This window comes from Elephantulus edwardii, unplaced genomic scaffold (genome assembly GCF_000299155.1).
Source record: "Elephantulus edwardii isolate Elephantulus edwardi_28Jun2011 unplaced genomic scaffold, EleEdw1.0 scaffold00012, whole genome shotgun sequence".
Taxonomy (NCBI): Eukaryota; Metazoa; Chordata; class Mammalia; order Macroscelidea; family Macroscelididae; genus Elephantulus; species Elephantulus edwardii.
In genome coordinates, this window is record NW_006399762.1 from 3,132,374 (window position 1) to 3,149,820 (window position 17,447).

The window sequence follows — 17,447 nt, forward strand, 5'->3', positions numbered from 1 at the left end:
AGCAAGATTTTACTGAAAATTATCCAAAAACGACTGGAACAGCACATCAACAGAGAACTACCAGAAGTCCAGGCTGGTTTCAGAAGGGGTCGTGGTACCAAAAATCTTAATAGCTATCTAAATTCTGGTCTCAAGTAAGAGTAGTGCAGTCAAGATACACTTTATATTTTTCTTTTCATTTCTGAGGTAAAGAATTAAAGGAGCAATGTGAAGAACCTACATCATGCTATGACAAAAATAATAAGCAAAAAGCAAAAGTGAGGAAGCTAGAAAAGAAACAAAAGGTTTCTAGGGAGTTAGTGAACATTTATAGCAAAATGGCATGATAAATATTTAATACCACAGAAAGAGGCCTACTATATAGTAGATTAAAATTAAAACTTGCATCTATTCTATATAGGTCAACTTACCAGAAACTTTTTGTATTACTTCATTAACTTCTTTCATGAATACTTTCTGTACAAATACTAAGTGGTTTAGGAGATCAGTGGTGAGATTATGTTCAAAGGAACCAACCTGCAAAGCAAAATAAGAATTTTTAGATTAACAACTATTTGAAATATGTCACTCTAAACCAGGGAGTACTAGTGGCCTAGTGGTTAGAAGCTGTGTTACAATCTCAAAGGAAGATGATTCAAATCCCAGCTGCTCCCATGCGATTAAATGCCTCTAAAAACCTGCTGAAGGGTCAGTTGAGTCAGTTTTGATTCCACATCAGACACTTTATATATAATTTTGAGTTTTGTTCAGTATTCTCCTATTCTATCCCGGACCTCCTACTGTGGTTCTTTTCAGAAAGGTTAGGAGTGAGCAATGGTAATGGGCATTGGCCTCAGTATATTAAAGGATGGTGTTCATGTGGTTTATAACTTCTTTGGACTACTTGCTTTTATGCATTTTAATTTTTTCATCATTATTTGTTTATACAAAAACTGTACCAGTGAGTAAAGTCAGTGAGTCAACAATGACTATCAACCCCATATGATGGTCGAAATAGCTGCAGGAGCATGGAGGAGGTAGCATGTCAGACCTAGCAGCTATCTGTTTGCTGCTATGAACACTATTCATGAGGACAGTTTCTCTTTATACAGCGGCAAGAAGTCATACTCAGCCATCCTCATGTTGTATCAGCTCCTTTAGCATTAGTAAACTGGTAAATCAGACCCACACAATTAAATCTTAATGAAGCATTTGTACAAGTTAAATTTCTGGCAAGTATCAGTTAATAAACTGAATAATAGACAGAAGGCCCTAAATAAAGTTGGATTTTAAAAGCAAAATAGATTAAAGTAAATTATTTTGCATTCATGTTTAATATTCAAACCGCGTTGCTGAAGTGTTAGAACCAACTCAGAGCTAGCCTGCAAGCAGGTGAAAGAGGCTGTAAACTGCATCTTGTCAAGTACCCACCTTTCTCCTGTAGATTTTAGCTGAAGGATTTGAGCTACTAGAGAGGCACCACCATTGAGTTAGCAGTGCAACGAACTAGGGCATAAGAACTCCCTAATGTTAAAGAGTCTATATTTTGACAAAAATAAGTAAGAAAGCAAATTAAATCAGGCAGTCTAATTCAAGGAGTTGTATAAACCTCTCAAGCCAAAAATCAAACCTATTGCTGTTAAGTCTATCCCAATTTAGAGACCCTTCATCAGGTTTCTGAGGCTATGAATCTTACAGGAGTCGATGCATAGTAACCAGTGGATTTGAATATGTCAGCAAGGGAGAACCTCCAGTAAGGATAGAACCATCAATGTGTTACTCCTACATTTCAAACCTGATAGATGGCAGACTTGAGTAAATTGTTTATGCTCTCTGAGTCACAATTTTCTACTCAAGATAATAACAGAGGATCATCCTACCACTAACCAAATGAAAAATGTGTATCCAGAAAAGTTTCTAAACATTTAAGTTATATCAATGAAAAAATAACGATGGAATCATTTTTTCAATTTCTCTTTCTCAAGTCAACTTTCAACTTCTCTTAGGATAGATACTAATCTATGATTCTTGTTGTACTTATTTGCATTTCTCTATGACATTTCAAGGAGACCTGGTGATATTATTCACAATGTTATGAGCTGTTAACCAAGAGGTCAGCAATTCAAATCTACCAATCTTCTTGACAGTCTCCTCCTGTAAAGATTGATAGCATTAGAAACTCTTTAGGGGTTTACTATAAATAAGAGCTAATTCAATAGCACTGGATTTGGCTTTGAGTTTTTATGGTATTTAGTTGACATTAATAACGATGTATACCTGGGTAAATCATGTAAACACTAAGGTTCCATTTATTTCCTAACGTACAGTTGAGGACAAGTACCTACCATTAGGCTGTTTATACACACACACACACACACACACACAAATATTTATACATATCATAACAAACTGTGGCTGACTCTGAGAAGAATGGGAATCCCAGAACATTTAATTGTGCTAATGCGAAACCTATACTTGAACCAAGAGGCAGTCGTCAGAACAGAGCAGGGTAACACCACATGGTTCAAAATTGGGAAGGATGTACACCAGGGATGTGTCCTATCTCCATACCTTTTCAACCTGTATGCAGAGCAGATTGTCCGAGAGGCTGGGCTCTATGAGGAGAAGTGTGGCATCAGGATTGGTGGAAGATCTAATAACAATCTGCATTATGCAGATGACACAACCCTGCTTGCCAAAACTGAGGAGGACTTCATGCACTTGCTGCAGAGGGTCAAGGACTGCAGCCTTTAGTATGGACTGAGGCTCAATGTCAAGAAGACAAAGATTCTCACCAATGGACCAATTGGTAGCATCAGGATGGATGGCAAAGAGATTGAGATTGTTCACAGCTTCAGTTTGCTCAGCTCCACGGTCAACACTCTTGGCACTAGCAGCCAGGAAATCAAAAAACGTATTGCGATGGGAAAGTCTTTGGTTAGGGACCTCTCTAAAGTACTCAAGAGCAACGGTGTCTCTCTGGAGACTAAGGTGCGCCTGATACAGGCCATGGTCTTTGCAATCACTTGTTATGCATCAGAGAGTTGGGCAATGACTAGGGAGGACAGAAGGAGAATTGATGCCTTTGAGCTGTGGTGCTGGATAAGAGTATTGAATGTACCGTGGACTGCCAAGAAGACAGATTCATCCTGCAGAGCGTTAAACCAGGCTACTCCTTGGAGGAAAGGATTCTTGGGGTTCGTCTGACGTACTCTGTACATGTTGTAAGGAGAGACAGGTCCTTGGAGAGGACTTGGTAGGGTAGAGGGACAGGGCAGGAGGGGAAGACCCTCTATGAGGTGGATTGATTCAGTGACTGGGGTAATTGGGATGGGTGTGTCAGAGGCAATGAGACTGGCACAGGATAGAGCAGGGTTTAGGGCTATTGTACATAGGGTCGCTATGAGTCACAAATTACTCGATGGCACATAACAACAACATATACATATATATATATATATATATATTTTTTTTTTTTTTTTTTTACACACACACAAGGCAGTGCAACAAACACTCATTTCTGAGGTGGAAGAAGTTCACAGCTGACCCTCTGTTGGGTTTTCAAAGTGGTAAATCACAGAGGAGGAGATTCCAGGTCTTTCAGAAGCTTTTGGATTCAGATTCTAACAGTACAATTTTTTAGGAATTAGGCCACCAGCATTCCCTCAATGCATACAAAGCACTCAACAAATATTAGTTACTATTTAATTTTTTTCTAATAAAAAGCAGTTTTTTATTTTTAAGGTAAAAAAAAGAGATGTAGATTTATTAGAGTATGCCCATCCAAGGAACAAGCTCACCCTCTTCAGAGGGAGAGTAATGGAGAAGAGAGCAGCTGTTTTTATCATATATTGTAGAAACAGGTGTAAAAATCAATGTAAGAAATGTGAATTCAAGGATGAATAAACTGACATTTTAAAGAGACATGCATAAATAAAACTCAAGGAAAGAAAGGCAAGTTCATTCTGTCTCTCTCTCAATATACTATTCTAATGTTTAAATATATTATTTACTTTAAGAGCTCAGATTATTAAATACTTAACTCATTAAGTACATACAAGCTGGATGATTCCTAAATTACAAAAGGCAGAAAAATAAAAAGTAAATTTACCTCTGCAACACAACGTAGATAATTTCCTTGTAAATAGTACCCTTGTTTAGACGGCAGTTCGTCTATACTCCACACCTGATCTGAATAACTATCATGTTCTTCCATTATATATTTCCCTGACATCGTCACAGGAGGAAGGTTAAGACTGGCAGAAGGAGGCATAGTTGACATATCTGTGGCAGACACTTTTGAAGTGAAACGTAATCTGTGATTTGGCAGCTCAAATGTAAACCTTGTCTGTGCACCTGGAAGAAATAAGAGAATTTACTCTCGTTAATTTGTTCATTCATACTCATGCATTTCTCCCTCTGCTCCTAGAAAAATACACTGAAAACACAAAATAAAATTTGAAAAATGACCATATTTTAATAAACTTATACAATATCCTATCAATAAATATAATAAACCTACTGCCATCAAGTCCATCCCAACTCACAGAGACACCCTCACAACAGGTTTCTGAGGCAGTAAATCTTTACAGGGGAAGATGGCTCATTTATCTCTCTTGGAGAACTTGCTAGATTCGAACTACTGACCTGTCAGTTAGTACCACATGCCTGTAAGAGCAAGCATATAAACACAAATAGACACATTTCACCAACTATCTATAAGGGCATAAATAATATGAGAAGCATTAATAAAATCAAGATCCATTATTGTCTATTACTTATACTATGGAATGCATGTACACATGCCTCTCTCCAACCAACAAAATCTACTCTGTATTACTAATTCTCTACACTCAAGACATCATTAAAAATCTTATTTTGTCCTGTAGGACATTAGTCTGAGTCAAATATCTCAGTCACTAAAGGATAAATACTGCAAAGCACCACTGTTATAATGAAGACTTGACATGAGGGTATGAGAAGAGAATAGGATAAGAATTGATAAATAATCAACACTGCACCGAAAGAGATGAAGGAAGTAACTGTTTAAAAGGAATATATGATTAGGTATTATATGGACAACAATAGCCCAGAATAAGAGGTACGTTAAAAAGGGGACTGGGGGAAGGGAGGTTAACTGTGGAACAATGAATGGATTTTTAAAAAAAACAAAAGAGTGAACTTGATATGGGGGAAAGGAGGGAGGGAGAAAAGGTAAAAAGGTACAACAATGAATGAATGAATGAAAATATAATTTTTCTATAAATGTTCATTAAAATCACAATTAAAATTTTATAAATCTTATTTTGCTTTCACATAACTTTATATTCTAATTTACTATATATCCCTAGCACTCTCACCTAAATCAAAATATCTTTTTCAAAATGCTAATCTTAGATCACCTCCTTTGTATGATATTTATTAACTCACTCATTGTCCAGTAATGTTTGTTCTTGGCAATAACATCACAACTGCCCTTGACTGCCTCTAATTCACCAAGCAGACTGACTGAAAGACGATAGCTTGTAAGCTGCAAGGGGTGAGCACTGTCTAATACTACAGCTATCCTTAGCACTGGTGGCTTAGTGCTAAGAGACTGAACTGCAATCCTAAAAGGCATGTGGTTCAAGTCCACCAGGTATTCCTCTTAAGAGAGATGGGAAATCTCCCTTGTGCTTAAAACTGCCTCTGAAAACCTGCTGGAGGGTCGGCTATGGGTCAGTTCCATTTCTACAGTACTCAACAGCAAACACAACACATTTTCATAAAGAAACTATAAAATTCTTTTTACATGCTCTTGTAGAAACAGCATGGCACAGTTACGAAACTATCCTGGGAGGAGGGTACAGATGGTAAAAACATATAACACACACATGATAGTGTAAAATATAGCAATGTACTTATCAAATACAAGATTAAGTATAAAGAGTTTAAATGCATTTCTATTTATAAATCAAACCAATATAAAAAAATACATTTTACAAAATATATCCTTTATAAGAAGAACTATACAAAGCACTTAAATACCTAAGAAAATTAAAAAAAAAAAATCTTATCAAGGAGGCATAGGAGTCTTTAAGTAGAAAAACTGAAAAATTTATGGAAAGGCACTAAAGGACCTAAAGAACCTGGAAAGTTAATATATTCAGGTATTCTAACTCAGCTTATTGCTGTTAAGTTGGAACTAACTCACAATTGACGTTCCAGTGGGATTTTGGAGGCTGTAAACAGCATGAGAGGAGACTGCCCATCTTCTTCCTGCAGAGCAGCTCATGGATTTGGGTTGGCTGCTCAACTCCCTACCCACTAGGCCACCAGAGCTTCCCTTGCAGATATAGAAAATACTATACAGTTTATAAATTCTTCCCAAATAAGCCTATGAAATTAAATAAAATTCCAGGAAAAATACCAACAACTTTCCCAGGGTACTTAAACCACTTCTAAGATACAGATGGAAAAGTAAAAGAAAATGCCACAACAAAAATTTAGGACAATTAAGAAAGGAAAGGTCACAGAATAACGTAGTAAGAGCACAAAGAAATCAGTGAATCTGAATAGACTCAGAAATGATCCACACATACTAGATAACATTTATGAAATAATTGAGATTATGTACCATTTTAAAAAGGACATATTTATTAATAACTAGTGCTAAGGTAATTGGGTATGCATACTACCCTAGCCAAATTAAAGGTAAATTAATAATGTAAACATAAAAAGAAAACCTTTAAAATATTAAACAAAAATATTTTTAAAACTGTGGTGCTGGAGAATAATTTCTTAAAAAACTAAAGGTACAGATCATATGGGGAAATAATTTTAATTCAATTACATGAGAATACTGGTCTATCAAATATTTACTAAATGGTATATTTCTACTTTTTACTTGATTGGAAATTATGGAACTTAAATGTGGTTAAAATTATTTACATTATTTTATACCCATAAAACAAAACTTCCCTCCTCTTTAAAAGTTATTAATCTCATCAACAAATCATAAACTTTAAGAAGATGAAATCAAGATTCAAAGTTACCTGTCATTCCATGACTTCGCATTCTTCCCATCTTATACTCTGCTTTTAGAGATGGTAAAAGTGCAGCTCCAATGGCTATTCCATCTAACATGGCACTAAACTTAAGAACAATAGGCTTCTTTTCTAAACCTTCAGGTAGCTGGGGAAATTCATTTGTTTCAATTGGAGTTTGATTAACACTCGTTGGGGTTTTTTCAGAAGGTAGGGGGGTAGCAATGTCTTCCTTTACAGGTTGTGGGCTATAAAACCAAAACATAAAATAAAAAGAAACACAATTAGAAGAGTTACTAATTTATAGTGTAAAGTTATTGAAGTTATCAGCGAAAAGAGGATGTCATCAAGAGGTATTTTCTTTCCTTACTAAAATATAATAAAACTTCTTAAAAGAGCCATTAAACAATGATTTGAAAAAGTAAACGAAAAAGGAAAAGTAAACAAAAAGAACAATAGAACTCCTGAAATATATCCTGTCAAAGCTTTTCATATAATTAATAAAAATCTGAAATTAAAACTCAGATTCGTCTGATTCCAAATTTCATGACTTAACCATTATACAAACTACTATTAACAATAACTTTACCACTGCTACTGTCACCCTATTATAAGTACTTATAATAACAAACCATCACAACCAATAATTACTTGAGTACTTACTATGTTTCATGTTCTATTCCAACTTAATTTGGATCTAGTCAATATAGTTCCAGAGTCTGCCAATATATTTTAATAATGATAAAAAAAAATCTTTACAGTATTTTAAAACTAAGGTCTATGCACACATTCAGGACTTCACAACCCAGTCATAAGTATATATAATTTTTTCCTGCTTGATCAACTTCAGACAGAAATGAACCTTACTGTAAGAATTAAAGATCTAAATAAAGATCTAGATAGAATAACTAGAAAAATTACTGTTTTGGGATACTGTCAAAGACTATTATTTTCTAATTTGGAGGATAGGACAAAGACATCAAGGAAATATAAAACAAAATTTTAACAATTTTACACATATTTTTATTAGTTATACCTTTTGGAAACAAAGTGTAAGGTTCATCAATGTAGGCCCTGAATAAAAGTTACAGGCAGGAATGGCATCCATTTCTTAAACAACATGCCTCCAGAAGCTCTGATGTTGATAGTTGTAGAGGGGCTTCCGGCCTTTTGTTCATAGAGTCACTATGAGTCGTCCTCGACTCAGAGGCAATCAACAACAACAAAACATTTCTATGGCATATTAAAACCCTACAAGGAATTATGTGCAGTAATTTTAGAGGACATCCTAAAGTCATCTATTAGACAAAAACAGCTGTTGTAATTTTTTTAAACCAATACAGAAATAAATGTCAATGCATTTAAATAAGGACTTTTTTCTGATGCCTTAATATACATGACAAATTCCTTGTTTACTTTAAATGCAGTGATATTTATTTCCATAAAGATTTTTAAAATTTACAATGGCCATGTATTTGCCAGGTCTATTAATGCTTTTCACAATGCCTAAGGAATCTTGGTGGCATTGTGCTTTATGTTCTAGGCTGCTAGCCAAACCTTAGTAGTTCAAATTCACAAACAACCTAGGGGGAAAAAAACGTGGGTAGTGTCATTCTGTAAAGATTTACAGCTTCAGAAACCCTGTGGAAGATTGTTATGAGTCAGAATTAACTTTACAGCAGTGGACAGGTAGGATTACAGATTTCTAGCAGCTCTAAAGTTTTATCTATATGATATGGAACAGTGACAATGGAATTTCTGACACATGGTATTTTGATGATATCCAGTATGATTCTCTCATGACTTACCTTCACCTTCTTTACCTACCTCATGTCATAATGGTCAATACTTGGAACTAATTCCTCAACTGTATCCAAACTTTTGTTAACATTGCAAAGAATGTCTGAGGTATGATACTTAATTATAGAACTTGAAGAAAGAGCTTACGCTGTAGAAGGCTGTCTGATGAGGTCTGAAATCTGTTTAGAAAGTTGGTGAGAACTTCGAACCATCATGCTATGCAACGTGGCAGGATGCTGAGGAATGTTGATGCTGATAGCTCCTACTTTGAAAACAGCAGCATTGTTTGTCTTCAACCCTCTCTGGGCACTGTAGAGGGCTTGGGACTTGGCAATACTACATTTCACTACAGTTCTATCAAGAGAAAAGGAAGATAATTAAAATATACCCCCAAAAAGTGAAATTTTGAATAAACCATTTTCAAAACACTAGAAGTCCTTTTTTCTTTCAGCGAAGCAAACCACTTAGGATTTATGCTTTGAAATCATGTATCGAAGAAGTGCTTTCCAAAAATAATCAAATGTATTTGCACTGTACTGACTAGCATTATGGATTCTGTACAGATAGGAAAAAACTATATATGCAAGTGTGTGCTCACATGTGAATAAAACTATGAATAATATTAAGTATATACATGCATATAAAAAGATACAAAATGTCATTTTTATTTTTCTCTTATTTGAAGGTGCCTCTATTCTTCTGTTTATTTTAGGGATCTATATAACCACAAGGGAGATCTGGTGGCCTAGTGGCAAGAAGTTGTGCTGCAATTTCACTGTGCATTTCAAATCCACCAGCTGCTCCATGGGAGGAGGATGGGCAATCTCCCCCTGTGTGATTAACTGCCACTGAACACCCAAAGGAATGTCAGCTATTGGTTGGTTCCAACTTGATGGTACACAACAACATCATATAACCACTTGGGAGGGTAAGGATGGGCAATCATCCCACACAACTGATATTCTCAGAAATCTAATGGAAGATAATTTGGTGACAACTTGATGGCAAAGAGAACAAGAGAGGGAAAACAGCAGAAAAGGAGAGAGAAAGAAATGGGGGATGTGGGTGAAGAGAGATTACCACAAAAGTCTAGGAAACCCTACAGGACAGGTCTACTCCTTTGTCTTGCTGTGTACCTGAGAGTCAGAACCGACCCATAGCTGACCCACCAATGGGTTTTCATAGGCCGTTAATCACATGGGAGGAGACTGCCCATTCTTCTACAGAGCAGCTGGTGGCCTTGAATTGCTTGCCTTCGGGATTGCAGGGCACCTTTTTGTCAGCATGCCACAAGAGCTCACATTCCTTTGTATAATAGGATTGCTATAAATTGTAATAAATTCAACAGCTGATGACAACAATTAACATGTAAAGAGATCATAGTATATGGAAAAAGTATAATACTTAAAATCTTTTAAGTTACAGAATAAAAAACATTACCCTACTAATCACACAATATATTAAAAGAAATTGACAGGAAGGAAGAAATTTAATACATGGTTGAGTTTTTATCTTGACAGTCTTTCTTTCAATGAATAACAAAAAATTATAGAAGTCCAATTTATAATGAGTATAGCCAATTATTCTTCTTAATCAATCAGTAAGCTTTACTGTTACTTGCTTTCTAAGAACCGAGATCTTATCTTTCTTGATTGCTTGTTCTATGTTTCTGTTGTCTAGAACAGTGACTGAGACATGACAGGTGCTCACTGGGTACTTCTGGAATTAAGTATAAAATTGAGTAAAGAAGAACAACTGTCACACAACTGTGAAATTCTACAGTTAGTATAGTATAGTATATCTATGAGGAAGCCAAGATTGAATTTATCTTTGATATAAAAAAAATGGATCAGTCCAAGATAATGAACTGTACCTTTAAGGGCCAGACAATAAAAAGCTAGCTTCTATAAGGGCAAATACTACATAACAACAATACTGTGGAAATAGGAGGAAGATATTCATAAATATTCAAAAGGGAAAGGGAAAAAGAAGGGCTCAGAAGAGGGAAAGGGGAGAAAATCACGGGGATAGCAGAGACTGAGGGGACTGAAAAAATGGAAAGTATTCTATGGGAACTTGAAAAGAGAGGTGATAAATAGGCACAGAGCAATGGTAATTATCTAAAGTACAACACATACATGAATAACTGTAAAAAAGACAAGGTAAATGAGTGAAAAAAAATCCAAAGTAACTTAGGGAAGAGGAAAGACATGGGGAGAAAGAAAAATGTGTATCAATGCATGAATGCAAGCCCAATCTTTCTGTACACTTTAACTAGAACAACAATAAATTTTTTTTAAATAAAGCAAACCACCTAACCCAAAAAATTAGCTTCTAATACAAACATGGTTCTTCAAACCGGCAAAAAAGATCCTTGAAAATATATATATTTAGCAAAAGGGAAAAAAATTCACAAAATACAAATTACATATTAGCTGAAGGTCCATTTACTTAAATTTATCTCAAGCTGAACAGATTCAACAATCATTTATAATTTTACGGATATACGCAATCAATTATCACATTGAAATTTCCTTTAGAAAAACCCTGGAAATCAGAGAAATAAATCAACAAAAGGTCATGATTTACACAATAAAATTCAGGTATTACATTATATTAAAAAAAGGATTCTTAGCTACCCTGATTTCTTATACAAAGTCAACTACTTCTGAGGCATAATTGAGCAGGGTAGGGGGGTTATAGTTTGGAATTGGTCTATTCAGAATGAAAATAGGTTGTGGAATGTTGACTAATGAATTCTGACTCTTTTCTATTATAACAAATTAAACCATTTTCTATTTCCAATGAGATCACAAATTCAGTTTCAGAGTGAGCCAGACACACTAGATGGTGCTGAAATAGCTATAGTTTCTCACTTGTGAATCGCATCCACCTAATGAATGAAATGAAATACATATTTGGAAAAAAAATGCTGTCTTGCTATTACAGCCAAGAAATTCCATCTCTAACCCACAGATTTTGTTTTCCTAAATATCAGACAATACTTTTGATTATGTAAGTACAGGCACAGACAGTCGATTTAGAATTATGTACCAAAAGCCAAAAGGGGCTAACTGTTCTCCTATCATGAGATCTACTTTGGTAATTCCAATAGAAATTTCTATGTTAGGGACATTTTGGAAGTTCTTTGTGCCCCATTCCAGTTCTTGTAAATAATATCCATTACTACAAGGTAAATGGTGTTTTTTGGAGTTTCGACAACATGGTGGTACTACGCTAATCAAATTAAACCAGCAACTGTAGAGGATTCACTCTATAAACCTTTTTTTTTAAAGGAATGATGACTCTAACAGCTTTATTTCCAAAGCTGTCCATTAGGGCTTGTGATACTTTTGACTGATTTTTATAAAACTGCATATATGGAGAATATGTAAGGATACTTTATGGAATTACATAGCTTTTATAAGCTGCTAATATCTAGCTAATTATTCATAATGTTATTCTCAAAGAGAGTTGCCACCTTATGTAGGCCATACAATATTCAGTGTATTTAAGATGCTTATACAAGAAAGCTGGAGCTCTGGTGGCCTAGTGGTAAGAAGCTTTGCTACAATCCCAAAGTAACACAGTTCAAATCTACCAGCTGCTCCCTGGGAGAAGGATGGGCAATCTCCTCCTGTGTGATTTACTGCCTCTGAAAACCTGCTGGAGGGTCTGCTATGGGTTCCAACCCGATGGCAACAACAACAACAACATACAAGAAAGCAGACACCAAAACACCTCCACCTATTTGATGAGCATTTATCACTCAAAATTAAAGAGGCAGAAAGAAGCAGTATTCTAGACTATGCTGCCTGCTTCAGTTCCATTTTGTAAAAAAAATCTCTGTAGTGAGAGTGACGAAATGTTACTAAATCACTGAAACTTCCTTTACCATGTGACAATTGTGTCTCTATGTTCACTTTACTAGACATTTTAAGATATGAGGATACATTAGTGATTGCAACAGGAATCAACTTGCTAACATGGTGTCTGGTACGTAATATGTAATGCAGTAAATAATGGGTGCACCATTAAAAGGCACCTTCTAAAGTCAGGTGTCAGCAATATTTGTTATATATTAAAACTCAGTGATAAAAAGGGGGGGAAAAAGACTAGATCTTCTAAAGATTATTCACCCTGTGAAATAGAACTAAATGTTGGGTTTCCCCCTCTTCATTTCCTAACCCGGTTAATGATGATATTAATGTGGAAGAAATGTTTACAGAAAACAATTTTTTTAATTTAATATTAGTAGGGTTATTTCTTTCCAGTACTTTTGGTTGACTGATGAAGTGATATTAGATCACAAGTAAGTCTCAATCAGAGTTGTTAATTTATGACATTTTGCTTATGATCTTATCATCATACAACTAAACAAATTTCAGTGAATATGATTATCATACTAGCATAACTTGCTTTATATGGATCCATCTACACATCATACTAAAAATTTATAGTAAATGTTCAAAGAAGTAATTGGCGCTAAATAATCTAATAGTAATAAAGTAATATAATAAATAATAAAATTTAGTACTCCAGTATAGTTTACTACCACAATTGTCAGTTATTAAATAATAGGTCAAATCAAGTCATTCAAAATCTGTAGTATAAATAGTATAAGCTACATATAAAGTCTGTCAATAAAGCAGTAAGTATTATGAAAACAGAATTACAAGACCAAGATGTCCAAATTTTTTAATATATAAACTAATTATAAGTACTAAAACTTGTACAAAAGGAACTTTTAAGATTTACCATGTTAAACAAAAATTTGCTGATAGAAAATTTAACAGTAACAAATCTAAAACAGCACAAGTATAATGTTAAAGTCCTTCAACTACAAAACAAGTTTTAAAAAAATGTGAAAAGTAACCCTTACCTGTGTGTCTTTCTTGAATATTAGTAGGATTTAATTTGTAACAGGGACTAAAGTCAAAACTAAAACATAACAGCAAACTACATATATTCACAGCCATGCAGATAGTCTAAATATTAATTCCTAAAGAGCTCAATACTATGTTAGTCATTAATCTATGAAAAAAGAATAATGTGACATACAGAAACTCTTGCTTAGCAGTACTTGTAGGAGATGTAGGAAAATCCTCCAGTCTACAGATGAAGGTTGAAGAGGAAGCAAGAAAACAAAAAGGAAGCAAATAAGCATTCATGTATAAATTAGCCACTGGCAATCATCCGGAAAGCTTTTCTAATTTTCCATTTTAAAATTTTTCCTTAAAGTGCCTGTTAAGCTCTTTTTTTAAGTTCCTTTTTCTTTAAATGAAGTTGGAAATGAAAAGTCAAACAATAAATTCAAAGAATCTTAACACTAGCATCATTTGGCAAGCAAGGAAACATTATCTTTTGCTCTGTAAAGAGTAAGATTTATGCACACACAGGGAAAATAAGGTAGAAGGTTAGCAGTGCTAAGAAATATAAATGATATATAACTACTTTTCAAACGTTCTTTCTTATGACTATTATGTTTTATAAGGTTAGAGAGTATCTGAAGGTGCTGTCTTAAGAGTTATGAGAATATGAAGCCTCTTATATTTTGACATGATCATTTATTGAAACACTGAAGCAAACAGAACATTTAAAGAATTTTGTTTTATGTTTTGAATAGGTTCATGTAACTATGGTACTACAAATTTAGTCACTGAAGGACTCACAAAACCCCAGGTCTGCAGCTACTTTCTGCAGAAATGCCCTAGCGAGGTTAGAGGGAGTGAATGGGCAAGTCCCGGCACCTCTTCCTCACTTGAGATTTTATGCATCTTAGACAAATAGTGTGCTCTTTCAGAAGAATTAGATATTAGGTTTCTCCTCTATTTCCTGCACCTATTAATGATGACATTAATATGGAAAATCTGTTTCCAGAAAATACTTAATTTTTTAGTTTAATATTAGGGTTACTCCTTTGCCGGACTTTTAGTGGACTGATGAAGTGATATTAGATTACAAGTAAGTCCCAATCAGAGTTGTTAATTTATGACATTTTGTTTATAGTATTATCACCATACAATTAAACAAATCTCAGTGAATATGATTCTCATAGTAGCATACCAAACTCTATATAGAAAACCTACTGTTCTATAAAATGGTGGTAAAACCATTTCTTTTACAATACTGTTGTGAGGATTACATAATCTATATGACAATACACTGTGAAAGCATATGATTAAGACTGAGAACACTGTATTATAATAATAATACCCTTTACCCTACATTAAATGATGGCTCAGGATAGGACAGGGTTCAGATCTGTTGTTCATTGGGTCTTATGAGTCATAATCAACTCAAAGGTACCCAACAACAACAGCATACTGAATGAAGAAAAAAAGTCTTGTCTCTTACTGCAATTTGCTGGTTTGAAATACATTGTTTTGAAATACTTGCTTAGGAATTATGATCTGGATTACAAGCAATTATTATGAAATATACTCAATTTGGTTTTAGACTTAAGTCTATGGATCCAAATTACCCCAGTAAACCATAAACCTGAAATGACCTCTGAGGACTTTGTGGATACTGATTATGACTAAAATTCACTACAGAAGGTTACAACCAATAAATAACCATTTTAAGAAATGTTCATTAAGAAAACTATTCAGATTTTTTAAAAATCTGAAACTATGGCAATCAATGGCTAATACTTAATTTTCACAGTGTTGAACCAAACCTTTATGTGGCTAGGTATTTAGTATGAATATTTTATAAGACATGAATAGTATAACATTAATGACTTATAATATTAAAAAACAGCAAATTCTTACAATGTGACCTAAATTATTAAAATATATTATAAAGTATACAATATAAGACTGACCTACTAAAAGAAGAATGAAGGTATTTATTCTCAAATGTAAGAACAAGTTCAAACAGTTAAATGTATTGATAAGAGATTAATTATCAGAATAACAGTGTACATATATGGGCAATATATTCCTGTGTGATTAACTGCCTCTGAAAACCCTCTGGAGGGTCAGCTGTGGGTTGATTCCAACTTGACAATACACAACAACTAAAATATATAGGATATACATAGGTAGTTCTTACTGATAGTGATAATCTCAGGACCTAAAAATACAATATGTATATACCTCAAAACTGAGCAGGTGTATCCAGAGCTTATGTTTCCTATAAAACTAACAAACAAGTATGAAAATATAAGAAAAATCAACACACGTACTGTATATTTGGCGTAATTCCTTCAAGTAGCACAATATTAACTCCACCAATGTGAGCTGTGGCACATGTCTCAGTCATCTTTTGATGTAAAACATCTAAAATATATTAAAAATAATTGAATACTAGATAATAAGATAAATGTACTTCATAATAACAAATATATTTTATTCAAAATAATTCAGTGAAAAAAGATACCTTGACTGTTACAATAATATTTGTTAAACTTATCTTAAAGCTTGTTTGTTAAGAAAACAAACATAGGGAGCTCTGGTGGCCTAGTGGCAAGAAGCTGCACTGCAATCCCAGAGGTATGCGGTTTGAATCCACCAGATGCTCTGCTGGAGAAGGAGGGGCAATCTCCTCCTGTACCAGTCAGATCTGATTTGACGGTACACACACACACAAAGAAAGAAAACAAAACAGGTTTATCCTGGAGAGGGTTAAATCGGGCTGCTCCTTGGAGGTAAGGATTCTGGGGCTTTGTCTGACATACTTTAGACATGTTGCAAGGAGGGTCCAGTCCTTGGAGAGGGACATCATGCTTGGAAGGGAGGAAGAATGGCGCAAGAGGAGAAGACCCTCTATGAGTTGTATTGATTCAGTGACTGGAGTAATCAGAGTGGGTGTGTCAGAGGCAGTGAGATTGGCACGGGACAGAGCAGGGTTTAGGGCTGTTGTACGTAGGGTCGCTATGAGTTGCAGGTGACTTGACTGCACATAACAACAGCAACATCTTAAAGCCACTTGTAAAAAAATATGCTTGTTATTCATTTAATTTTTATTCAGGCATAGTGCACATACACTTTATTTCAAATTGAGAATAATATTAATTAGACAGTTTAGTATGTTATTCAAGCACTAAACAGACTACATTTTAAGTTTCAGTAGAAATATTTTCTCAATACAGGAAATTTAGAAAAATCATGCAAACAGAATAAGAAATCACATAAACTTGCATCTTTGGTCCATATTAATTACTGTGATTTTAATGCAGGATATAAAAAAATTATTTATGAAGGTCCAATAAAATTACATTTATGTTCCTTAATTTTTCTGTTAGAAAGAAAATATATTTTCAAATTTATAATTATGCAACGTGATTTTCTATGGTCACACAGTAAACTGTCACATGGTCATAAAACTCTCAGTGTCACTGAGACAGAACTGACTCATAGCTGTCCTCCAGTAGGTTTTTGGAAGCTAAAAATCTCAAAGGAGTAGATTTCCTATCTTTCTCCCTGAAAAGCTGCTGGTGGATTTGAACAGCCAGAAAAGCACCTCCTTTGAATTAGCAGTGCAACTCCCTAGGTTGTCAGATGGCATTTCAAAAAGAGGTTAAAGTGTAACAATGAACATTAATTGCATTAACTAGATCTCTATTAATATCAAAACTGCCTGAACTGTATTCAAGTCTCTCAGTACTCTACTGTCAAATTTAAGTCTCATTTTCTA

The 17,447-nt window shown here is 34.5% G+C and overlaps 1 protein-coding gene across 1 annotated transcript in view; it reads right to left on the reverse strand.

Annotated features, from left to right (window-relative positions):
* Window positions 1–17,447, reverse strand: part of KIAA1109 (KIAA1109 ortholog) — a 249,312-nt gene that overhangs the window by 81,421 nt on the left and 150,444 nt on the right. Inside the window, exons 47-52 of the mRNA XM_006881048.1 lie at window positions 15,997–16,090; window positions 13,866–13,916; window positions 8,952–9,158; window positions 7,014–7,252; window positions 4,091–4,335; window positions 411–516 (exon numbers count right to left, since the gene is read on the reverse strand). Of these exons, the coding sequence (XP_006881110.1) occupies window positions 411–516; window positions 4,091–4,335; window positions 7,014–7,252; window positions 8,952–9,158; window positions 13,866–13,916; window positions 15,997–16,090 (942 nt within the window). The remainder of the gene's footprint in view (window positions 1–410; window positions 517–4,090; window positions 4,336–7,013; window positions 7,253–8,951; window positions 9,159–13,865; window positions 13,917–15,996; window positions 16,091–17,447) is intronic.